Source organism: Mustela putorius, unplaced genomic scaffold, assembly GCF_011764305.1.
Source record: "Mustela putorius furo isolate JIRA1106 unplaced genomic scaffold, ASM1176430v1.1 tig00003845_pilon_pilon_pilon, whole genome shotgun sequence".
Classification (NCBI taxonomy): Eukaryota; Metazoa; Chordata; class Mammalia; order Carnivora; family Mustelidae; genus Mustela; species Mustela putorius.
This window is the reverse complement of record NW_025421998.1, coordinates 26,451,612-26,477,574: the sequence shown is the minus strand read 5'-3', so window position 1 is coordinate 26,477,574 and position 25,963 is coordinate 26,451,612. Positions and strand designations below refer to the sequence as shown.

Below are 25,963 nucleotides of genomic sequence, written 5' to 3'. Positions count from 1 at the left end.
CAGCCCAGGGGCCAAAGCAGGGCGTTTTGAACCTTTTGGAGGTAGTCTCACTAGGATGTTAAAAAGCCCTTGGCAGCACTGTCCTCCCGGGAAGGAGAATTCGTTCCTTCCCCACTCCGTCCTACCGAACGGCAGGTCTGGAAAGCTTTTACAGCCTCAGGTCCTCCTCTGACAGTCCTCAGCCCGGGCTCTGAGGCTTGGTCCTCGCCAGGTGAGCCCTACTTGGGCGTGGGGCCGCTGGCACGACTCTCATTCAGCCATGCCAGAGGCTCTAGCCTCTGGCACTCCGGGGCAAATAAATAGTGCCACCTGGTAGAGTCGAAAGCGGTGCTTTAAAATGCAAATACAACCCCCTCCTGCATTTGTTGTCAAATCACTTCTCCACGATTCCTAGGCAGGCAGTGGATTCTGCGCCTTGGAGAAGGGCCGGGGGAACGTTCCTGCCTGTGCAAAAATAACCCCCGAAGACGCAAGCCAAGTACTCGGCTGGAGCTCTCCAGCCTGTGGATGCCCGCTGGGCGGCTGGCTGTCCCCCGGGAGCCCCGCAGGGCTGGGTCCGCTCCCCCGCCTCACGCCGGGCGGCGGGAGCAAGCCGACGCCGACTTTGGGAGTTCCTTTCTGCCTTGTATGGAGGGCTGCTCCGGGCCCGTCTCCGCCCGACTGCTCTGACGCCCAGCCCTCCTGCTGCCCACCCCCAGCCACCTCCCTCTGACTTGCCCGGAGAAGCCAGACGGAGCCTCTCCCTGCCACAAGTCTCTCCGCCTGCCATTCCCCCATTCCCGCATCCACCCCCACCCCCTCCCCAGCGCCGTCACCCCTCCTCCGCCCCCGCCTCCTCCTCCTCCCGCTCCCCCGGCAATCGGGGGAATAAATCAGGGAGGAAATCGGGAGGCACTGAGATAGCGAGAGCGCGCGAGCGCCGGCGGACTCGCCCAGGTCTGTTTCCAAAGTCGCCCTTGATGGCGGCGGAGGCGCGGCAGCCGCGGCGCGGAGCAGCCGACGCGCGCTAGTGGGTCCGCCCGCCGCCGCCCCTTCCCTCGCGCCGGGTTTCGCCCCTGCCGCCCTCCGAGCCAGTCCGCGCCCCGGCCCCGGGCGCGCCAGCTCTCCAGACGTCCGCGGTCCGGGCAGAGCGAGCGCCTTCTCCTCCCGCGGTTTCCAGCACCGTTCCTTCCCCCCGGCTGGGGAGGGAGGCGGGATTGATCTTCGATCTCGAAGATGGCTGCTGGCTGCCTGCTGGCCTTGACTCTGACACTTTTCCAATCTTGGCTGATCGGCCCCTCGTCGGAGGAGCCGTTCCCTTCGGCCGTCACGTAAGTCGGCGGGCCGGGGAGGGCCGGGAGTGCGGGCCGAGGGGTGCCGCGGGAGCTGGTTGCGGGGACGGTTCCCGACGCGCGGGGCTTTTCAGCCCGTGGGGGTGGGGAGCGATCGGGGCTCGGATCTGGAGAGGCCGAGCGGGAGGTGCGCGCCGCTTGCCGCCGGAATGCGCGCCGAACCGGCGTCTCGGGCGTCGCGGTGGGGCCAGGCTGTCCCGGGAAACGTCCGCCGACGACTCGCGGCGCCTCAGCCTGTCTCGGAAAGGATTCTTTAGACTTAAGGAGTTTAGCTGTACTGGGGAGAAAAAAGTTTCCAGCCAGATACCCGCTGTCCTCAAACCCAGTCCAGGGGGAAAAAAAAAAAGTTGTGTTTGCTTGGGTGTTTTACAAATAGGTGATTTCACGCTTGCCAGGGTAGCATGGACTTCTCCCGCGCATGGCCTGGGGGATGCTCTCTAATTGCTGTAGTGCCCAAACTCATTTAGATCTCAGATTACTGGGCGCACTTGACAGTCTCATCCGAGGAGTGCTCGCTCGGCGCAGCATCGAGTGCTGTCCGCTCCGGGGGCTTGCAGGTACCGGGACCACGCCATCCAACCTCCTCATCCTTCATCTGGAGCATCTAAGTGCAGGCAGACACACCGTTCCCGTTCTTAGAATGAGTAGAACCTATTCTTTGAGGGAGGGATGAACGTTTCCAGAGTCGCCTGCAATTTTTTTCCTTATTTTTCACATTTCTAAAATAACTTAAAAAATTCGCAGCTGTTCTGGAAAATAGAGTTTTTAAAGGTAACTGTATAGTCACACGGCAGGAAGGGAATGAAAAATAATTCTCTTTTCTCTTAGGCTGGAAAAAAAGAAGCAAAGTCAGTAGCTCATAAAAATATATACACGTTTTTTAAAATGCGATGAAGAGCCTATCGGGCATTTTGGGAAAGCTTTTATTTTGGTCCATAAAGCTACTTTAGAGCTTCTAAGAGTAGGTGATCTTAAATGGATGAGTCACTTTAATGCATTTTACATAACAAAAACAAAGCCCAAGGTAGCCTTCCCGGTATTTCTGCTGTTGGGAATTATTTGCTGTCCTTTGTTGGCTGCGTGCTCAATACTGGAGTTTTGGGTGGATGCTAATAGTGAACCTTTACCAGTTGAAACCCTGCAGCGTTATTTAAGATGCAGCTTAAAGTATTTATTACATTAGGTGTCATTGCAAGAATCCGAAGGATGCACATTCTTACCCGGAGAAGGGGAGTGTCGAGTATTTTTTGTCATTGATTTACGGTCATGTTCCTTTTTAGATAATCTTCCATAAAAATGATTGCAGATCCTTTTTGTGATGAAACGAAAGGGTAAATGCCATCTGTAGATCTTTCTTTAATTGGCAGGATGTTCCAAGTGGATATTTTGAAATATATAGGCTTAGAATTACTCTAAAGATGCTTCAAAATTATTCACTCTTATTAGGAAATTACACCTTTATTGATTGAATTCTTTATTCTTTTTGTAGCTTGGCCTATAGAGCGAGAACTCAAGTGACTCGCTTGCATTTGTATCAAATAAAGAAGTGGCTCTTTAAAAAGGAGGCGGTGTGTGCAGTTTACATATTTTTAACGTGTCATTTTTAACTGACAATTTATCAGTATTTCTTTCATTTGGAGGGAATGCATCATTCCCCTCACTGGGTGAAACTGTGACTTTTAAAAGATACAACAAAATGCAACCTTTTATTCCTGAACATGCCATTGTAAAATATTAATGTACAGATCCTTATTGTGAGGACATCTACAAAAAATTCTTTCCTAAAAATTAAAATAGCTTAGTGTTTATGGTCAGAGATTCACTGGAGACAAGAAAGAAAATAAATAGTGAAGAAAAATAGGAATTAGGAAACCACAATTTCTTTCCTTTGAAAGAATATAAAATTTTATTTTTTAAGAGTGGGAATTTAAGGTATTTTCAAATAATATGAAACATTAATAGTTTTGTAGAGTGAAAGCTTAATAAAAGAGTTTGTAGAGCTAAGTCAGTCTCCTGTAGGTAACATTAACGCTATTTATGTAAGTCTTGTGTGTCTTCAGTCATTTATTTCTAAAGTTAAAATACCATCTTCTGAGGAGAGGAGAAATGATAGTTGACATTTGTACTTCTAGTTAGGTTTCTGAATAAACTTTATGAAATTTTAAAAAGTGCAGTGTTAATTTTATCAAGGCGTGCCATTTGCTTTTCTTGCAAGAAAAGAATTGGTATCGAGTGTTTATCATGATAAATCTCAAATCTTGGGAAAAATTTCAAGCTTATAAAAACTCAGTACAAAGATTATAGTATCGTTAAAGGCAAACTATTACATTCTTTATATAAATTTCTCTGGAAATCATTAATAAATTCTTTTTTTTGACAATTTTATTTTTCCCAGAAAAAGCAGTATCAGTAGTTTTAGAAGAAGAACATGCCATCAACACAGTATAAAATTAATTGTGCAATCACTGGAGTGAATCTTGAATTAGAATTACTAATACAAAGCTTTAATTTTTTTTAAGTAGTGTTTACAGTAATATTAAAGGTTTAAGTTTTATTATAATAAAACAAATGTGTCATTTAAAATTTCTTTTTAAATTTTTCCTGCTTTAGCATATATCCTCATAGAGCATATTCTTCTGGTTTAAGTGTAGTTAAACTGTTCTAAGACCTAACACTAAAATTACAAGGTTCCCCTCCCCCAACCAAGAAAGGAATTTTGATACAGTTCTTTTGCTAGGTTAGGCTTTTCTTCTGGAAATGATTGTCTCAATAAAGTGTGAATCATAAATATGCCAGATGGTATCAATCACCTAATGCATATTGGTTTATATATAAATGGAAATCACATCATTTTGATGTTATAGTATGCACACGTTATATTGGTAGTTTAAGGTAGAGTTTTCAAATAGGGAGTTCTTGCTTGTTCTAGAAATAATTTCTTAGCACGTTAATGAAAATACTTCTGTTTTAAAACTCAGAATAATATGTATGTTAGCCAGTATTGTAATGTTAACTTAACTCTGTTGCTCTTTATTTTAGAATCTATTTACAAATCCAGGTTTAAAAGAAAAAAAGTCACTGTAGTTATAACTACTACTAAGGTTAAAGTTCTATCTAAGTCATATCATAACACCAATCAGTCAGAATAATTGGCTGAAAGCCCATTGTTATATGGGGATTTTAATATAAACTGTGTAATAGAATACATATATTAATAAGAATTACAGGTATCTACAGGAAATAGATATATTTCATGAAAGAATAGTACTTTGGGGTTTAAATACTTCAGATATAAATATTTTTTTCTTTAAATTTATATTTAAAGACTGTAGAAAATAAGTTTATGTCATAACATTGGAATGGTTATCTTTTTCACGTGTTAGAAGTGATATAATTATTTTCATTGGGCTTAACAATTTCTATTCACATACTACATGTAGAAGGAAATGTGCCTTAAGCTAAAATATGAGGTAAAAAGCATTAATTAGAACCCAAGAACAATGACATTAATAAATCCCTTTCTCAGGTCTTCAATTTGTTCTCATAAGCTTAACTATAAGACATCTATTATTCCACAGGTGTATATTTAAAATATGCAACAGTAGGTATGTTTTTCAGATAAGTAGCAACATGGTATCTTAATATTTATACGTGGATATATGTGTAGCTGTTTGGATCGGCATTTGAATGAGCATTAAGCAGAGTGTAATGGAAGTGATCTAAAAAGCATTTTGGAAAGGTATAAGAATCTAAGCTTATTATGGCTTGTAAAAAGGAAATAAAACATATGTTTATTATTTTAGTATGGCTTTTACTGGTTTAATTATAATTTAATAAGTGCATCTAAAATTAAAATCTATAGCAAGTTGTTCATTCTGAAAATAAATCTTCTTCAAAGAAATCTGACTGTACAGACACTTTCCTATTATTTCTCCAACATTGATTAAAAAAAAATAAAATGCTTTTCATTCTCGGATTTATACATTGTAAGGTTTTGCAAAAATATACATAACACATGCAAATTAGGTATTCACATTTACCGTTTAGGTTTATAACTATATGTAAGAAAAAACAATGCTTTTAGGAATTTTTAAAGAGTTAAAAATTGTACCCATAACAAAGTATTATTTAATTGATATGTTTTCTGGAATATCATTCTATAAAACACACACACAGAAGTTTTGCTTTTTTCCCTGTTTTTTAATACGGATACAGATTTCCAGGAAAGTAATCTGTTCTTCTTAATGCACATCTTATTTTCTAATAAATGTCTTTGCACTGTTGGTAACCTTCAACTGGATACTTAAGTGGTTAAAATAAAGGTGAAGTATATTTTAGGGAAATCATCTGATTTGTTGATTTCCTTCAGTCTTTTACTTGTATAGACATAATCAGTTCCAGCATAAACATACTTGATAAGAGTTTGAAAAAGTCAGAATTTGTTTCAGTATTTCTAAAAAAGTAACATTTTGTTATTACTAAAGTGTTAGCCTTCCATCATTTGTAGTAGTATTGTTGTAGTATTTCAGGAAAGCGTGTGAGCTGTTCACCGTGGGGAAGGAGCTCTGTTCTATCACATCCGTCCTCATTTACTTAAGGCTCATGTGTGCATCAGACACTGTGTCACACAGTGTCAGCTACTTTTTCTTTTCATAGGTTGTTTATGTCTAGTACCCAATGTCCCCAAGCCTTTCATAGGATTGCTTTCCAGTAAACTTTGAACTGTATCAAGATGGTAAACCGTGTAGCTTATGCATGATTTATTGTGTGTGTGTGTGTGTGTGTCCCAAATGATGAAACTCATTGTGTCATATTGTTGACAGATTTGAAAGAAAAAGGCAATTGACTTCAGTGTTAATGGAAATAAAAATGGTAGTACTTTGTAAAAATAATATAGTTACCTTTTCCTTCAGGGTCTAAAATATTAACATTGCATACATAGATAATTCGCCTACTTTGTATTATAGTATTTTATTTATTAGGTGGTATTTTCTTTTTATGTATCTATTTATCAGTGCATGCACAGACATGTATTTCTTTTAACCTTCAAGTGGTTTGCTAGGGTAGAAAAATGTCAGTGAGGTAAGTTTATTAACAGTCATGTATGCTTGAAGATTCGTGCCAATCCACATCTGTTTTTCGTGATTGAATCTCTTTCAAAATATTTTATAACACTAGCGTTTCAGAATAATTTGTGAAGAGAATCAAATGAGATACTGTATACAAAAGTAGCCTGAAATGCTCAGGTCCTATAGAGATGAGTTGTTAACATAACTGATGAGTAACAAAGTATGATTTTGCCATCTTTTTAGCAAAATAAGTATGGGAAAGAAACTATTGCTTTTAAATGTTGGGCACCTATTAAAAGACCTTTGCATACTAAGTGGATTTTATTTTGGCCATTTAGATATGGGATACTTAGAAATTTGTGAGAATTAAACATATTTGGTGTGACATGCTTTAGGAGTAAAATATAAATATGAACAGTTTAAAAAAATTTATTTGTAAAATATGAACTTAGATTTCTGTTACAGGTTTATATAATTTGTAGTAATTCAGTATTATTGCTCCTTTAAAATTGCCATTTATACAGATTTTAACGAGATCATAAACAAGGAAAGGATTGATATTGTGGCCTCAACGAACTGGCACACTTTTACAGTTAATTTCAATAATGCAGGATCAGGTTGTTGCATATGAAGCAATATTTAAAGTTCTCTTTGAATATGAATGCGGGATATTTCTGGCTAAATGTTATTTTAACATTTGCTTCTGCTGATTTTTTTTTTTTTAACCATATGCTTCTGCTGGATTAAAAAAATTAGGATACATTTAAAATTCTGTATCATAAATGGAAGAACAACTGAAAGTAGAAATGATGGCAATGGATAATAATGGTGTTGCCCATTTTAAAGGCTTCAGATTTGGGCATGATCTTACTGTCAATTTGAAAATTCTTTTTCCTGGGTCATTAAAAATTTATTATAGTTGTCTCTGGGCAAACCGGAAAAATAACTCCTGTATTCTTCAAACAATTAATTGCTACTTCTCTCTCTTTCATACGGCTATGCATTTACTCTTAATCATGATTTATTATTATTTGTCTCTAACATCAGATCAAATGGGGAGTTTTTGCTTTGTTTTCTACCAAGTGACCTGTGACCAGACCTCAGGACCTTCTTGTTTGAATCTTCTTTGACAGTTTCAGGGGCCTTTCTCTTTATCCTCGGTCATTTGTCTCTATAGGGAAATTGTTGAGGGATTTTGATGCACAGATAAATCTGGAATACATGATCAACACTTCTACCAAAATTGTCAAACGGTCTAGACAGTTGTTTCTTTTGACATTTTCCCACCTACTTTGGGAGATAATTAGGGGAAAGAAGAGAAAGAGCTAATAAAATTGTTCTCTGTCTAAGGTGCCTACTGTCAGGCTATAGAAAGGGACGTTTAGACATTAATGATGTCTTATTTTGAGGGTTAAAGGAAGAATGGCTCAGTAAAATAAATGGGCTTAGGCACACTCAGGAAATCTGTTTTAGAAAAGCGATCAAGAGTTGTTGTGGTGAAAATACCATGAGAAATGATGCATGGGTACGAGGGGCAGACAAAGGAGCTTTCCAATTTACACGTGGTGCGAATTTACATTAAGGATGCTAAAGGGGCTACTAGTAATTTTAAAATCCCCCCCCCCCACTTGCCAACTGAGCGTGGCTATCCTGGAAATTATGTTTCCTGAACATATTCATTTATAGAAACCTAAATATTTATAATATGGGCATTCACCTTAAAAATCAAAGACCATACAGTTGTCAAGATCTCAAATATAGAAGCAATTAAGCATAATTCTTTTTAAAGAAAACCTTGGGATAATGGTTAATTAGATAAGAGATATTAGTATAACACTTTATTAAAAGCTTAAGTGCTGATCATGAACAAAGAAATTCCAGAAGTAAATTTCTTCAATTAGATGACAATTAGAATGAAATACCTTCCAGGTAGGTAGGCTTCGGACTTCTGAGTACATAGTACACATTATGTTTTACTTGGCGCTTTTTTCTAAATGTCTCCTGATTCGAGTATTTTTAACATCACATGTAATTTAATGATTAACGCAGGTATTGGTATTCAGTGTAAATTATGTAGTGCACTGAACTACATGCAGAATATCCAAAATGAGGAAGAGAGTCCCCAAGGAAGACATTTACATCTCTAAACCTGCTATAAAGGAGCCAGGGATCTGTCAGAGCATGACTAAGGAAAAGCACATAGCATGTTGAAGAAAAACCATCTATTTTGTATTAGGCATAGGGCTTCCAGATGGGAAGAGATGTTGCTGGGTTTGAGTCTGGGTTGTAAAATGTTTGCATCAGGGCTGTAATTTTATAAGACCCGAAGTGGGGGATGGGCAGCGTTCCCAACAATGTGGACGTTTATGGTAGCCCAGCTCTGCATACTCAAACAATGTTGGCCTTCATCCTAGGGTTTTTTAAAATTAAAAAAGGAAAAGTAATACGTGTTGAATCACAGTATGTAGATGATAGATTCAAGAGAGCCCGTAATTGAAGTGGAGACAGGGGGAGCCATTAGTAAACCATTGCATCGTTCCCAGAGCGAGAGATGCCTAAGGTCCAAAAAAGAATAGTGGTGAGGGGAGAGCAGAGCAGATGGGAAACATAAGGCAGAAGTAAAATTTCAGGTGCTCTTGGTTATGGGATTTGAGGAATCAGGAAGAGATGAGTCAGAGGTGATTCTAAGAGCCCTATCAGGTAAACCAGGCTACAGTGAACTTGGTAGACTAGAGAACACAGGAGGAATGGTGGAAGTACTAGTAGTTTCACTAATGGACATCTTGAGTTTGCAGGGTCTCTGTAGATGACTGTTAGGCCGTTAGAAATAGGTATTTGGAGAAGACTTGGATAATATAAGGCAACAGTTCCAGTAGACTGTTGAAGAAGGAAGCGTGGTTTCAGTGCCTTGAGGAGTTGGTAGCCGGTGGCATTGTAACAGCAAGTGCAGGTACTTTAAAGGCACTTTGCAATGAATTTGTTCAGAAAGGAAGTTTAAGGGATTTGGCATTCTTTTGTTTACAGAAGAAAGAGTTCTATCAAGCAATGTGGAATTGTACATAGTAAAAACCCATAGGACTATTTTAAAAGGGGAAATATTTTTTAGTGGTCGTGGCCGGAGGGATGATCCCTGATGGGAGTTAAGGTCAAGCATGTGCCAACAACTGCCGAAGGGGGTGGGACTGCCATCAGGATCATCTCTCATTCCCGTCCCTGGTTTTCTTTGCCTAAGTCTTCCTTCCTCTCTGTGCCTGCAAATCGGCTTTCTCTGCTTCCCGGTGTTTACTGAATGGCAGTGAGGGCTTACATTTTCTCCACTGAAATTTTGAACCGGGTTGAGACTAGAGTCCTAGTCCAAAACATAGCCTCCTAAACAAGGTATGTCGATATTCTGAATATGGGCCGGATCGCCATCTATAGCCCGTTCAGTTGTGACTGGGAGATGGGGTTTGTAAAAAGGACTCTGGTTGCCTCGGCTTCTTGGGTCACTCCTGCACACGTTGGTACCATCTCCCGGGGAGGCTCTACATTGCAACAGGCCAGTTGCTATTACCATGAATAGAGCAGGAGATGGTTCTTAGAAAAAGGCTTGTGGAGGGTGGGCAAGGTTGTAGAGACAACTAGGTAAGTGTTACCAGACGGGAGATTTGGGCTTATCAGAGGGAGAAGGCCAAACGGCGAGATGAAAGAGCCGAGAGAGGCTGTGATTGATGGGAGAATGTTCTGACCGAGGCAGGTGAGGAAGGGATCAAGAGGAAGAACAATGTCTTACAAAGTAACTTCTGAAATATGAAACAGCCTTGAGAATTAAAGCAGATGGTTGGAGAACAGGATAGACACACTTTTAATTTGCTGGAGATGTTTTTGAAGGAATGCTCCAGATTACAGATTCCATTCTCAAAAAGGAATGACATGATTCAGAAATGTAATACATATACATTAGCAATGTTCAAATTTTGAGTTATACCAACTAGCGTCTTTCTTGACTTGATAGTAACAAAACTCTATTTTACCACTGTATTCCCTTTGGACAACAACATTTGGTTCCTTTCTTTTTCTTTTTCTTTTTTCTTTACCTTATTTTGGGGACAGATTACCATGAAGGTCTGTGTAGTTTTGCAGATTTTAATATATGCATATGCCTATTGTAGGAAGATGTTGCAAGATATCAGTGAAAAGAAAAGAAAAGAAAAAAAAGAGCAAATAGTTCTTTCTTTGGCCAGTAACACAATTTATTTGTTATTTGGCAGATTGGGGTAGTTTACTGCCCCACCCTGTAAGTGCTCCCACCCAGCCCCCCCCCCCCGCCCCCGAATATTCCTGCAAAGCCTGACCCTGGTCGCTCCTTAAAAAGGCATTTCAGGTCTCCCAAAGATCTGGAAATGACCGCAGCTGCCGTCACAGCGGTTCCCTGAGTGTCCGAGATGACTTGAATGAATGGCTTGGATCGCAAATGTCAGTGGATCTAAGAATCAGTTTTGATCTCACTGGTCCCAGCTCAGTGTGGAAAAACCACCCTTGTGGTTTGTAACAAGAGATGAGTAGAGTCAGACAGGAGGAGTGGACTGTTTATTTCCCTTTTGCGACTTTACTCTTATTTTCTCTCTTGTAGGTATTCACAGTGTACTTGAGTCTATGTTGATGTCTCTTCCTGCAGCCTGTGCAGACATGAGTAATTACTAACAGCCTTCTTCCAGGGATTATAATTTTGCTTTCTGATCAATTGCAGCTGCTGGTGTATGCCAAGTGCTGGGAATTAACATGGTGTGTTTTCTAAGCCATTGAACCCTCAAGCTGGTCCCCTAAGAGAAGTATTATTATCTTCCCTGTTTTATAGATGAGTAAAGGTAACTTTAGAATATGAAGAACTTTTCAGGGTTTTCTTAGGGCCTAAAAATTTGATTCCAAGCAGATTGGTTCAGAATCCGACCCCTACCTGCTGAACTTGGCTGTCCTGTTACGGCCGGAGCTCCATGTGCTGGCCTCCACCCTCCCATCTGCTCCGGTTGCGGATGGCTGCATAGTTCAGCCTGGCTGCATAGTCCAGCCTGGCTGCATAGTCCAGCCGTGGGGTCGAGGGCAAAGAGGCGTCATTGTAAAGCGGAGCAGAACCAACTCTCAGTTTCAACATCTCCATCTGCAGAACAAGGATAATATTAACTTAATCTTGAACCCCAGTGTTACATTATAAAGCTCAGAGGAGAGGATGCTTGGGGAAATTTGCAGGACTGTTTAACGGGCAGACTTTATTATTTGTATCACTTGGTGAGTTTTCTGTCTTCCAGAGATCATGAATTGATGACTGAGGTTTAGTGAGCTAGATTCTTGGGCTAATATATCTCTCAGGCCATTAGAAAAGCCTGAAATGAAGGGGCAAAGGAACACTTAGCAGGCCTGAGAAATATCTTTTCCTAGGCCTTGTGTAGTCTTTAATCCTAAAGCGGAAATGAAAGGACTAGTGAGAGCGAAGTGTTCCGTCTCAGGGTTCAGGACACAACCCGTGTCCTAAAAGGGACCATGAAGACAGCAGAACCACAAAAGAATTGATGTGTTTTATCTTGACGTTTCAGCCAACACCTGTTGTCTGAGAACTGTGCCCCAGGAAGTTGAATCTATTTTTAAAAAGCCGTCCCTTTGCTGATAACCTCTCATTTTCAAACACAGATGTGAGTTTTCAGCTTGGAGACAGACTCTTGGAAAGTTAATAAAGCAATGTGGCCACGATGTTTATAGAAATGAGTTCAGACAACCCTACAAATTGGGTGAGCACAGAGGAGTAAAATTGAGGCCAGTTGCATTTTTAGCAACCAACGCAGAAGTTGGTAAAAATCTGCCAAGAGCCTACTGAAAAAGACCAATTTTCTTTTGACTCATCCAGCATGATTAGTTACACTCATTTAAGCCCACCCCTTCCCTTTACGGTATAAATGGAGGTCAGCTTGCCACAGACTCTCATCTTTTGTTGGTAGAAATAAAACACCTAAATAAAATTACTACTGCACACATCTAATTGATTTGTGGAGGAGAGCGATGTTTTAGATGAAAATGTGCATTAATAACATGACCCATGAGTAGTCAACTTGGGGATACCATTGAAGCCACTCGTTCTCAAGTGCCAAGGACCGGCATTTTTATGGCAGTCATCTTGACATTTGCCACGAAAAGGGATGTGCAAGATTCTTATGATGTTTGTCGTCTTAAAAATACCGAACCCTTCATTGTCTTGACATTATATTAGAATTGACTTAAATTTACATTCGCAGAAATGTTAGGAGAGACAAACAAATGGGCCATGTGAAGCCTCAGGAGGATAGGCACAATGGATGGTGGACAGACTGCTCTCAATTAGACATGCAGAATGCTTGGGTGTCTCTCCAAACACCTGATTTTTCTGTCAATATACATGTAGAAATCAGGATTAATTTTCATGAGGGAAATTTTATTGCGCATGGGGAGCTCAGTTCCCAGGGGACTGGTGCATGGTGTTAAGGTCTGCTGGTGAGTAATTGTTTAAAATTTATATTAATACTCTACGGTAATAAATAAACATGGGGGAATGGTAACTCATCACAGAGCAAACCATGTTTGTTAATTAGATGAGGTCATTCGTCTCCTTAAATTATCAGATGTGACACAACCTGTCTGTGTGTTGTCTAAAAGCCAGCTGGGTCCCTGGGTGTAAATGACCATGACAGAGGGGTGGTTTGAGGATTTCAAGCCTTGGATTTGGTCCCACCCTTTCTGGGTTTTTCTACAAGTGAAGTAGATTGGCCCTTGGAATTCCATTTTTATAATATGCACCGGGATCTAAAACCTGGTATCAACAAGTTGCTCAGAATCTGTTTTTTTCTTTCTTTTTTCTGTTTCCTCTGCATCCCCACCCTAAATAATTGCAAGGACTCATATTTATATGCTGCATATAAATATGGTATATATAAATATATTCCATATATATACACCATATTTATATTTATTACATATATAACAATATATTAGAATGATATATATTATATATTAAACATTATATGTACAAATGTAAACATACTGTATGTAAATATTGTATATAATAGAAACATAATTTATATAAAATGAAAATAATAGAACTTTAGTAAAGTGTACTTTATTAGATTCAGATGTGTTACCTGGATGTAGAATATATATTTAGAAGACATAAAAGCTGAAAGTGCTTCCTAATACCCAGAAGTGCTGTCATAGATATGAAGGATTGCAAATTTCATTAGGACTAATTGAAGCATCAAAACGGTTGGGATAGGATGTATGCTTGCTGATTACAATTTTAATTTTTGGTCAGCTTTGAGTCCCGTGGATCCCACTCTTTCACATCTTTCAAACCCCACGGTGATTCCATATTGTTGCACTTGCCCCTGAAAGTTGCTCGGAAGCATGTTGATAGACACTTGAGCAAAGCCAGAACCAGACTAGTCTGTCTTCTGAAAGTCTCAGGGACTCAAATTAGGCACTTTGATATGGTTGAAAGAAACAGAGTTTTGAGTCCGGTAGCATGAAGGTTAAAGCCTGCCTCTGATACAGTCTGTGTAATCATGGGAAGTTCACCTGAGTTGCAGTTTCGTGCTCTGTAAAAGGGGAATCATATTCTATACCTCTTAGGGAAATTCTGAGGCTTAGATGAGAAGCCATCAAGTCTGGTGTGTGTATATTTCCCCCTGAATTTACGGAGTGAAGGATGGAAACTGTTAGTTTCTTTCATCCCATTTGCTTTGAGACCCGTAGAACTGAAGGTTTTTCCTCCCAGTTTTAATCCACTCCTAGGGCAGACTGTGGACATTATTAGGAATTAATTGATTTTTCTAAATAATCTCTTACTCTGTTCATGTTGAATAGATCAGAGCATTGGGAGAAAGCCTTCGCTGAAATGGGCGTGGGAATGGGAGGACTATGTTAAACCTAACCCAGAACTTTGTTCAGTGTCCTGAGGCTGGGCTTATGGTTCCTCATGCTTTGTGTGGTGGTGGTCACCTGACTTTGGGTTGTACCTCACTGGCAGAGGTGATGAGCTGCGTCAGCTGCCTGTCGGGACCAGAGCCTCTCAGCTTACCACGTTAAAACAGGTTCCTCCCAAGACATGTAGGTCTCTTGTATTTTAAATGAATTTGGATGTTGGATTCATGCTAAGTATCATTAAAGCTTCATTCTTGGCCCTGACTACAATGTTCTTACATTTCAAAAAGTGCTCATCTGTGGTGTGGTTCAGCCTTTCTAACCAGGCTTCTTCATCGGAACAGCAGAAACCCCCGACAGTGATTTGAGAGACTATTTCTCAGTTCTCTCAGAAGTGGTTCATAACTGGTACTATTCTCGAAGCACAGAGAAGTAACTTTTTTTTTTTTTTAAGATTTTATTTGTTTATTTATTTATTTGACACAGAGAAAGAGATCACAAGTAGGCAGAGAGAGAGGGGGAAACAGGCTCCCCGCTAAGCAGGGAGCCCTACATGGGGCTCAATTCCAGGATCCTGAGACCATGACCTGAGCTGAAGGCAGAGGCTTAACCCACTGAGCCATCCAGGTACCTCGAGAAGTTACTTCTTAAATGGGTGGTTGCTTTGGAACATTACGGCTTAATTCTCTCATGGAACTTGCCAAGTTGATTGAAAGTCTGGATTCAGAGCTTAGCTGTCCAGTTATTAACTGGGTAACTTGAATGGTTGGTAAAACCTCCTCAAGGTTTGGAGAATGAAGAATGTTAATTCATGTAAAGCGAAGGCACATAGAAAGCACCGAATGAATATAATTTCATTAGAAGCAAGAGACTTTTGTGGAGTCAGGTGACTTAGGTTCCCACTAATAATGTGGGACCTGAGGAAGAATTCCTGGCTTTAGGACTTTCTGACAGCTAATTGCTCAGCACCCGACTATTTCCTAACAACTTGGTATTATAGTGTGTCTGTTGAACAGAAACTAGATCTTCCTAGGTACTCAAGTACTCCAGTGCCTGTGGGTATGTTTTGGAAAAGATCCCACCTCCCTCCCCCGTATTTCAGTTTTCTCTCTTCTGATCTTTCTGAAGTTTGATGTTTTCTGTGCTTTCTAATACTGTGTGCTACCCCTAAATTGCACTAAAGCATAGTATGGTACCAGGCTTCTTTCTGTATCTGGTTGAGGGGCATATTAAGAAAAATGTAATGAAGTTAGTGATGTAGCCTTCTTGTGTACAGAAGAACAGCGTTGGTGGTTCATTGTCTACCTGATGAAATTGTTCTGCAAAAGAGGTCCTATAGATGTTCTCTCTTGATGCTATATTTCCAGTAATAGTAGATAGTAATAACCAGTTTCTACCTGAAGCTGGTAACTCTAAAACCATATCAGGAACAATTGTGATACTATGTATAACATAGAATGGTGCCCCTCTCCCCCTTGTAAGACTAGTGATAAATATATTTTACCTTGAGGGATAAATTAATATGAATTTTTTTAGATTCATTTATTTTAGAGACGGGGGAGAGAGAGAGAAAGAGAGAGAATGCACTTGCTTGGAGTGGGGGATGGGCAGAGGGAGATAGTCAGAGGGGGAGAGAGAGACTCCCAAGCAGGCCCTTCCACCAAGTGCAGAGCCTGACACGGAGCTTGACTCCAGGACCCCGAGACCACCAGCCCAGCTGAAGCAGAGTCGGCTGCCCAAGCATCCAAGCCACCCAGATGCCCCTATCATGAAGTGTTTTAAAAAAAAAAAAAACAAAAAGTATAAATCAATTATATTATACTGTGAAAAATATAAATTCTTATTTTTCAAGAAAAATTTGTATTTAAGCTCATCATGTATCTTAAAGTTCTGAGGGGGGTGTGTGTGTGTGCATGCCCAGTTGACTCACTTTCCTCCTAGTGATTAAATGAGAGAAGTCAGGAAACCTGTTAAATTCTCAACATGTATGCCAAGAAGATTTGAATCAAATTCCATAAAAGGGATTGAGCACTGACCACCGATTTAAGTGCAAGCAAACCAGACAGCATCTTCATAAAGGCATTTTACATGAAGATGGATAGATATGAATCCCTTGTCTAGATTCATTTATTTATTTCGATTTGGTGTTTTTCATACTGTGTAGTATATTACCACAAACTTAGTGCTTTCACACAGTGTGCATTTTCTCACCATTTTCTCGATGAGGAGTCTAGCCATGGCTTATCTAGATCTTTTGCTCGGGGCCTCACAAGGCTGCGATGGGTGTTGACTGGCCTGCTCTCCCTTCTTGGGTTACTCTCTTTTCCTCTTTTAAGCTTATGTGGTTGTTCACACATCTTCGTGGTTGTAGGAGTACCTCCTCCCTGCTTCCATTTGTTCTCAGCTCCTAGATGCCACTTCTTTTCCTCTCACGGAGTGGTTCACTTCTTCAAGGCCAGCAGGAAAATCTCTCTGTTCAGGAGGAGGGGCCCAGTCTCTCTTAACAACTTTCAACTGATTAAATAGAATGCCCGAGGGGTGCCTGGGTGGCTCAGTCAGTTGAGCATCTGCCTTCAGCTCAGGTCATGATCTCCAGGTCCTGGGAAGGAGCCCTGTGTCGGGCTCCCTGCTCAGCGTGGAGTCCGTGTGTGTCTCTCTCTTCCTATGCCCCTCCACCCTGCTCATTCTCTGTCTCTCAAATAAATAAATAGAAAATCTTAAAAAAAATAATAAACAGAATGCCCAAGATAATCTCTTTTGATTAACTAGGAATCAAGCAGTTTGAGATCTTACTTGTATCTACAGACTCCCTTCACCTTTGCCACATAACAGCCTCTCCATGGGAGCCATGTCCCTTCATAATCACATGTCCGACCCCCTCTGTAGGAGAGTAGAAGATACATGGCAACCAACTTAGAATCCTTCCTTTCATAGGTTTTACTATAAGACAATCATAAAAACACCCAAAATTAGAAGATAGGATACTCGTTTCTTTCCCACTTTAGATGTTCACAAAACTTTGGAAATGCTTGGAAATAGATGAACTATCATCTTGCCTCCAGGCAAACTGTGCTTTTTGCATTGGTTCTGATCCATCCTGTAAGGAAAGTGAATTACAGTAGCTCATTAACAACTCATTACTAGTGTTTAGATGAACTTTTCACCCTCTGCAAAACAAAGAATTCTCTATGCCATTTTAAAGCCAGTTTACACAATTACTGTCAATAAGTGTGTGGAAAATTGTAAGGCAGTTCTTTTGAAATATAAAGGATTAAGTTACTTCCGAGTTAAGGTTTATACTTCATGAAATCTTAGGTCTCCTGAAATTATTTGCATTTCCCTGCTTGTATAAACTTAGGTGATTTTCTCAAATCCTAATCAACATTTTTTTAAAATACATCTCGATATGGAATGGGAATGTTTCTAACTAATGCCCTAATCATAAAGTATTAATGCTTTATACGTAACTGAAATGTTTATACGTAACTGAAAGCATCCATGTATAATTTCTCCTATTCAGTGAATAGATTTAGCTATGACTTCTGCTTTTCAGGAAGCAGAGGAAGATGATCATAAAATGCTTCTTCACAATACCTGAGTACTGGGTACTCAGTAAGTTTACCTTTAAAAGGGGGGCCTACTATCCTGCATGCAGTACTCCCTTGCTCATTTCATTTGGGAGGTACTGCTGATTGCCTGATTTGTTCAGGATTTCTCTTGTTATACATCTAGCACTAATTAATTTGCTAACACCAGGGGATTCCGGCCAGAGTAATTGTCTAATGCAGTGCTTTTCACACTAACTCTGCTAAAGGAATAGAGTTGATTTTTTTTTTTCGGGGGTGTGTGTGTGTAAATTTTGTATCCATTGCAGCTGTTGGTTTTTGTAAAATATAGTGAAAATCAGTGGGAAAATGCAATTTAAAAAGATATGGCTCTGTTTTTAGGTTAAATAGTCATGACATTACTTTTTTAAACTATTACAAACATTCCAAACATTCTCCATTTCTGTAGTTTTCCTTGAGCCATATCTGCAGAGTGCAATTTGAGTATCACTGATTTAATTGGTTTGGAGTTTAAGGTAACTAAATGGCTGTTTTCAATTTAACAATGACGTTTAAAAAATAGATTTTAATGTTAAATCGTTTTTTAAAGTGACATAACCTACTTTTTTATTTTGGCTATTGGAAAGCTATGGACTTTTTCCTCAAAATAGTTTAAAAGGTTGCCTGTTTCAGATTGCTACATGGTATATAGTTTCTTAGGATTTTATGTCACTTGCAAGCAAATTTGACTTTTTGTGTATTCTCCTTAGAACATTTACTATTTGAATGAGCCAAAACACTGGCTTTGGCAGAGCAGATATTTTGTTATTGCAATAAAGGGGAAGACTGCATATTTATATGATTTAGTTCTGTAAATCAGAGCTAATAGGAAGGTAGCTAATCCTTTTTGATGAATTCTTGGATATATTCAAGAAACAGATGGATCCAATATTGTTACTCCACAAATATCTTATGTCCCAGAATCAAGATGAAAACATTTTAATACATACCTGAGACAGGTTGATTCCCCGCAACCACTGCCCCCCCTTAAAGAAATTTGTATAAAGTGTATTTGGCTTATGAGGCTGAGGGTGTATAAAAAAATCTCCATAGATACCTCATATCTCAGAGTGTCTGCCAAAATAGAAAAGTATAAACATTCTCACTGTATTGAAAAACATCTGTTTCAAACAATATGATTCTCTTAAAGGCAATTAAAAGTTTTCAAAGAATGGCTCAAATGTTCACTTAGTAGGTAGTAAGAATTGCAGAATCTTTTCATTTTTTAGGCCCCGATTTCTCCTTAGGCAACTTGTGTACATTGAAATTATAATGTGTGAAAAGAAATTGTTGATTTTTGATCAAGTTTTGGTTATTTTCTCCCGCTTCAGCTAGAGATTTTTCTGACAACCTTTGCTAAAGATGTTCTCAAATTGTAGGATTTTTATCTAACAAAACCAAAACATACGAAGTTCTAGCCATAGACTGGTAAAACAAGATGATCTGTTCTTTATCTTATGCCATTCTATGCAGTCTCTTCTGAGTTACATCTATTACTGTACATTTATTCCTGAACGCTTGTCTCAAGGACTTTCAGAGTTTTTCCCAATTATTGAGATAAACTAGTTTTCTAAAAAGCCCTGGAATTTATGTATTTTAAGAATCCCTTGAAGTGTCCTTACTCAATTCTTCAGTCTGTCACTTAAAACTAATTGAATTTAACAACTCTTGATAAAGGTGCTGCATCTCCCAGCTATTACGTAGGATGTGAAGCCAAGAACAATGGCCATATTGACATTGCTAAACAAACTCCTGCTAACCCTCCCATAGCAGCTCGCACTTCTAAGTGATTTTCAGAATAAGCTCACAAAAAAATACCTTATTGATAAATTCCGTTATAACATAATTTCATGGGTCGTACATACTAGAAATCATGGCTATTTCTATGTAGTTTGAGTATTGCCTTTAAGAAAGAGAATGATAACTTAGAGCATTAGAAAGACCATGATTTGAGAAATCTGCTGAAATTTTACTGATAGAAATTGTCCATCACCTTGGTAGCCATTACAGTTAATTATTACAATAAATTAGTAGCTGTTATTAATCTTACGTGCACATCATTTAAAACATCTTGGCAAGATGATCCTCATTTATGACTGTTTCAATTTAATTTCGTGCATTTGCAATTTGGCCAGAAATGTGGGTGAGAATTTAGAACCAGATGTCATTGTCTTATAAATTTTACATCTAAAAATAAAGTATTATTGGGGTGCTGGGTGGCTCAGTCAGTTACACATCTGCCTTGAGCTCAGGTCATGATCCTGGGGTCCCTGGGATCGAGCCCTGTGTCAGGTTCCACCTTCAGTGGGGAGTCTGCTTGAAATTCACTCTCTCTTCCTCTGCCCCTACCCCTGATTGTGCTTTCTCTCTCTCTCTCTCTGTAATGAATAAATAAAATCTTAAAAAAAATAATAAAAAAATAAAGTATTATCCTCTTTGTGAGCAGGTTTGGTTAGGGTTTGGTGAGGCCTTTTTCTTACAACTACATAGAGCAACAGGGAGAGAAAACAGGTTTAAGGGTTATATATAGATGAGGCACAAAAAACCTTGTTGCTTCATGTAATTTTTATGAGGCCAAAGTGTTTTCTCCAAATTATCTATGAGATTATTCTACTGACATTTGATGGTTCTGAGAAATGAAAGTCTTTGGGTCATTTGTCCTCTTTCCCGACCATCTTTATTTATTTATTTATTTTTAAAAGATTTTATTTATTTATTTGACAGACAGAGATCACAAGCAGAGAGGCAGCCGCAGGCAGGGCGGGGTGGGGGAGGGAATCAGGCTCCCTGCTGAGCAGACAGCCTGATGCAGGTCTCCATGCTGGTCTTGATCCCAGGACTCTGGGACCATGACCTGAGCCGAAGGCAGAGGCTTTAAGCCACTGAGCCACCCAGGCGCTCCCTGACCATCTTTAATTAGATTTCAATTAAGGCATATTTATTCATACCTGATTTGATTAATTTTAAGCTAGACCTGCTGCCTGGTGAGCCCCGTGGTAGTGACATGGTCATTACATTCAGTAGTGTAGGAGGCAGTCACCAACTGGGTTAAATGTAGTTTTGTGTCCATTTGCCTTTCTTTCCCTATACTTCTGCCACAATATTGACTCTTTTCCTCATGGATCGAGTGCCCACAGGCTCTTCCTTGGTTCATCAAATTCCTGCTTTTATGTTCCATAATTGGAGAACCTCCCACTCTCTTCAAACAATAACCAACCAAACAAACCCAAGAGGAACTCTTATTTCCCAACCCACTGAGTAAACAGAACCTTTCTAGAGACAGCATTTGAAGGAGAGCTGAGCACAGATGAATCTCTGATGCATAGACCATATCAGGGCAGACCTTATTTTTAAAGAGGGGATATTTTTGTATTTCTGTCGTTCTCTTCGGTCTTGTAACTGCTACTATTCAGTCTTAGGGTTTTCTGTCTAACTTCAGATTCCATTCCTTAAATATCAGATATTATTGTAAAAAAAGTCAACATTTTTGGTAGCTATCAGTGGCACAGATAGGTAATAGAACCAAGCATGGCCAGTAAAGAACTACTGTGGGTTTGTGTGGTATTTTATAACAGTTGAACCGGAGTGCTCTTTTATAAAATTAGAGGTAGTAGAATGCCAGTGTAGGAGATTAAGAAGGGCAGACCATTAGGATAAGAGGGACAAAGATGTTTTCAAGGACTTGCACTTAAAGAATTGTAGAGAATAATTGAGTTACATACTTAAAGAACTACATGATATAACCAACATGAGAGGAAAGTGTGATTTGATTTCTTTTTGTGCTCTGATTTTTCTATCTTGTGTCATTCTGAATTGAAGGTTGAAAATTGACTCCACATAAAACATAATACAAATTTATCAAAGGCAAGTGCTCTGCAAAATTGTTGTTTAGAATAAGGAAACAAGGATCTCAAAACTCTTAAAGCAATTATTCCTTGTAGTGTTTTACAAAGAAGATAGTCTAGCATTTTTTAAGAGGCAGAACTGGGTTTCTTCTTTATACACAGTTAGGTACCTTTCTAAATACTTGTCTCATGCTTTTATCTGACAATGAGAGTGGTTCTGTTTCTGGCTTCCAAGATGTGGTAGGTTAAAAGTGATGTTTTATCTTGTAAAGAAAAAAAATCAGAAATTGGTAATAGGATAAAAACTAGAAAGAGGTTTTTGGGATCTTTAATTAAAATTATATGCAATTCAGTTTTGACTCATGTATATTTGTTACCAGTTTTGGTCTTTTCCCAGATCAGATATAGCGGGATAAAGGCTAAACTATTTTAGTTTAATTTTATGATATTTGTTTATATTTCATAATGTATAGTGTTTGGTAACAATGTATAATTTTGACAAGTTTGAGTGATATTAGAGAAATTTGACTGAAAATAACTATTAAGGTTTATTAAAATGCACCTAGGAAAGATGGTGTTACCATGTGGAATTTTTTTTTTTAAAGATTTTATTTATTTTTTTAACAGACAGAGATCACAAGTAGGCAGAGAGGCCCGCAGAGAGAAAGGGGGGGGGGGATGTAGGCTCCCTGCTGAGCAGAGAGCCTGATGCGGTGCTTGATCCCAGGACCCTGAGATCATGTCCTGAGCCGAAGGCAGAGGCTTTAACCCACTGAGCCACCTAGGCACCCCATACCAAGTGGAATTTATACCAAGCTGCTAATTTTGCTGCATAATTTCAGGATGGGTTTCTCTAGCTTGGCATTATTGACATTTTGGACCAGACCATTTTTTGTTTGTTCGTTTATTTTTTTTTTTAATTTTTAATTTAAATTCACTTTCGTTAATGTATAGGATATTATTAGTTTCAGAGATAGAATTTATCAGTTGCATCTAACACACAATTCTCATTATATCAGGTGCCCTCCCTACTCCTCCTTACCCAATTACCCCATCCCCTTATGCCACTCTCTGTTTCTTAAAGTTAAGAGTCTTTTACGCTTTGCCACCTCTCTGTTTTTATCTTATTTTACTTTTCCTTCCCTTCATCTACATTCATCTGTTTTGTTTCTTAAATTCCATGTATGAGAGAAATCAGATGGTATTTGTCATTCTCTGACAGAGCATTTTTTGTAATGAAGGCTTGTCCTGTGCTTTGTAGGATATTTTGTAGCGTACCTTGGTTTCTATCTCTTAGAAGCCCAAGCAACCCAACCCCAAGTCATGATAGTAAAAAATTTCTTCAGGTTGGGGTGCCTGGGTGGCTCAGTGGGTTGAGCCGCTGCCTTTAGCTCTGGTTATGATCTCAGGATCATGGGATCGAGCCCTGCATTGGGCTCTCTCCTCAGTGCGGAGCCTGCTTCTCTCTGCCTCTGCCTGCCTCTCTGCCTGCTTGTGATCTCTGTCTCTGTCTCTCTCTCTCTCTGTCAAATAAATAAATAAATAAATAAAATCTAAAAAAAAAAAAATCTTCAGGCATTGTGCGATGTCTCCTGAGGTACGAAATCACCCCTGGTTAAGAACCAGTGATCTAAGTGAAATCTGCACAATGAATTGGCCCATGATATGTGTTCCTGTTGCCAGTGCTGTCTATTTCTGGCTCACTTTCATAATACTTATGTGGTGTTTCCATTTCAGTAACATTTTGTCACATCAGTGAGTTTTATTCATTAATCCCTGATAATAAGTATGCTATTAAAAAAGGTAAATTGGCTAGTTCAAAATATTTTCCAAATTAAGCTGTTAAATTTAGTGCTTTGTGAAGCAGGAATTGTAATTATTTAACATATAGTCAGATGTACAGGGGTACAATTCCGCTGTTCCTGGAGATCTGTGAATTTCCTGAAGGAAAATTTTGCAGTGAAACATGTCTTTAACAGAAGCGTCCTGGTGTCTGCTCTTTCCTGCTGGGTCTGGAGCGGAAATGAGACGATCCATCCTGTCCTTGTGCACACTGCATAAAATGCTTTGTAGATAGGAGAAATGCTGGACACTTGCCAGGGTGGCCTCTGGGCAAACTGTAATTAACATGGACACACATATTCTTGCTAGGGGTGTTTGTTTCACCTGGGAAAGCTACATAGAAAACTAATGAAGGTTTTCTTCTCTAAAAGTACTTCATTTTTTCAGAGGGAAACAATTAACAGAGACCCCAAAACAAAAAAGAACACTACTGGGGTGAGCTCATTGTACTACTAAGGTGTATTGTGTAGTGTTCTATCTTATGGGTAGCTCTGAAATTTTATAGGGCTTGCCTGAGCTGATCATATACCAAAAATATCTTGATGAGCATGAAAAGAATACCAGGTGTTTCTGCTCATCGACTTTCTGTAAATGGAGAACAGCTACATGCTGGCTTATTCTCTTTGAGGACAGTGCGCTTACAAGAATGACAACACAAAGTGGTGTAGCATTGACACCGTAATCCCAGTGAGTGCTGTCTACATTGGTTAGGCGCGAATGCTATTACATGAGGGAAAATGAAAACTCAGAATGGTCCACGGCAATCTTTTTCCTTTATTTGATCAAAAAGTAATTTCTCTGCTTCTTTTTCTTCTGGCTTCAAAGAAATAATACAATATTTTACCTCTTCAGTTGATTGGCTTAAGTGGGGCTCGAAGTATTTTGGATCCATTCTACTGATTGACTTAGGAGAGGCCAGAAAAACCCACTTTTATATGATTAGTGTCTCCTTTTTATATTGTGCTCTCTATGATACCTTTTTTGTACATATCGTTTTATTAACAAAAGTAGAAATATACTGGGGCAACTGGGTGGCCCAGTCGGTTGAGTGTCTGACTCTCGGTTTTGGCTCAGGTCATGTTATCAGGGTTGTGAGATGGAGCGCCATGTCCGGCATCATGCTCAGTGTGGAGTCGGCTTCTCCCCCTCCTTCCCTCCCCCTCTGCTCCTCTCCTCGCTCGTGCTCTCTCTCTCTCTCTCTCTAAATAAATAAAATCTTAAAAAAAAAAAAAAAAACCTGAGCTCTTACTGTATGGAAAATCTGGGGCATTTCTACATATTTTTCTCCTTTTTTGGGGTACTTGTTATTCATACATGAGCAAAACAATCACTGCCTTTCGTTTTCTGTACTACAGAAACGTGGCAAAATCTATTCTGACCTTACCTCATTTTATTTTAGCTCAACTCTTCCGTTTGTTTGCTGTCATATTGGGTTCTATTTGGACCGTTTTGGTTTCTGCCTATTGTCCTGCCTGATTACTAACAACGCCCTTTCACTCTCAAAAATATCCAGGTTCAGATAACAAACTGTGTGGATACCCTGTGCTCAGGCAATTTCAGCAGTAGGTCTTTGCGTGTAATCCAGTATATGGTGACATCATTAGGAAATTTAGATTGTTTACTATTATTGTATAATGTGATAGATGGTAGGAATATTTGAGTATATATAAACTTCTAAACATATGTCTGGATTATAGATCTATTCTCAAAAAAGCACAGTGATCAAGAAACTCTTGGTCCACATTATCAACAGTAGCTAAACTATGGAAGCAGCCCAACTGTCCTTTGACTGACAAATGGATAAAGAAGATGTGGTGTATATATACACAATGGAATATTATTCAGCCATCAACAAGAATGAAATCTTGCCATTTGCAATGATGTGGGCAGAGCTAGAGTGTATCATGCTAAGTGAAATAAGTCAGTCAGATAAACACAAATACCATATGATTTCACTCATATGTAGAATGAAGGAAGGAAAGAGATGATCATATGGGAAGGAAAAAAAGAGAGGGAAACAAACTATAAAACGTTTTTAATGATAGCATACAGGGTTGGTGGAGGGAGGTAGGTGGGGACTGGGCTAAATGGGTGATGGGCATTAAGGAGACACTTGTTATGATGAGCACTGGGTGTTAGATGTAAGGGAGGAATCACTAAATTCTAGTCCTTAAACCAGTATTATACTATATATAAGCTAATTACTTTAGATAAAATTTGGGGAATAAAAAGGAAAGACACACTTGGTCTTCCTTATTCATATTCTAGGTGTACTCTTTTCTTTAAATGCATTAAGAAATGGGATATTTAGGGGCGCCTGGGTGGCTCAGTGGGTTAAGCCGCTGCCTTCC

General features: G+C 39.4%; 2 protein-coding genes across 7 annotated transcripts in view; both read left to right on the top strand.

The window, feature by feature from the left end:
• The first annotated feature begins 259 nt into the window (after window positions 1-259).
• Window positions 260-1,010, top strand: LOC123394839 (WAS/WASL-interacting protein family member 3-like). The gene is made up of 2 exons (XM_045089517.1): window positions 260-268; window positions 468-1,010. The coding sequence occupies exons 1-2, from the start codon at window positions 260-262 to the stop codon at window positions 1,008-1,010; spliced, it is 552 nt and encodes a 183-aa protein (XP_044945452.1).
• The window catches only part of CACNA2D1 (calcium voltage-gated channel auxiliary subunit alpha2delta 1), a 503,137-nt gene continuing 477,909 nt past the window's right edge, over window positions 736-25,963 (top strand). For 3 of the 6 annotated variants that reach the window (XM_004739625.2, XM_004739624.2, XM_004739622.2), the window contains exon 1: window positions 736-1,310. In XM_004739625.2, the coding sequence (XP_004739682.1) occupies window positions 1,216-1,310 (95 nt within the window). In that variant the 5' untranslated portion in view covers window positions 736-1,215. The remainder of the gene's footprint in view (window positions 1,311-25,963) is intronic. The other 3 variants (XM_004739623.2, XM_004739627.2, XM_004739626.2) reach the window with 3 other exon arrangements.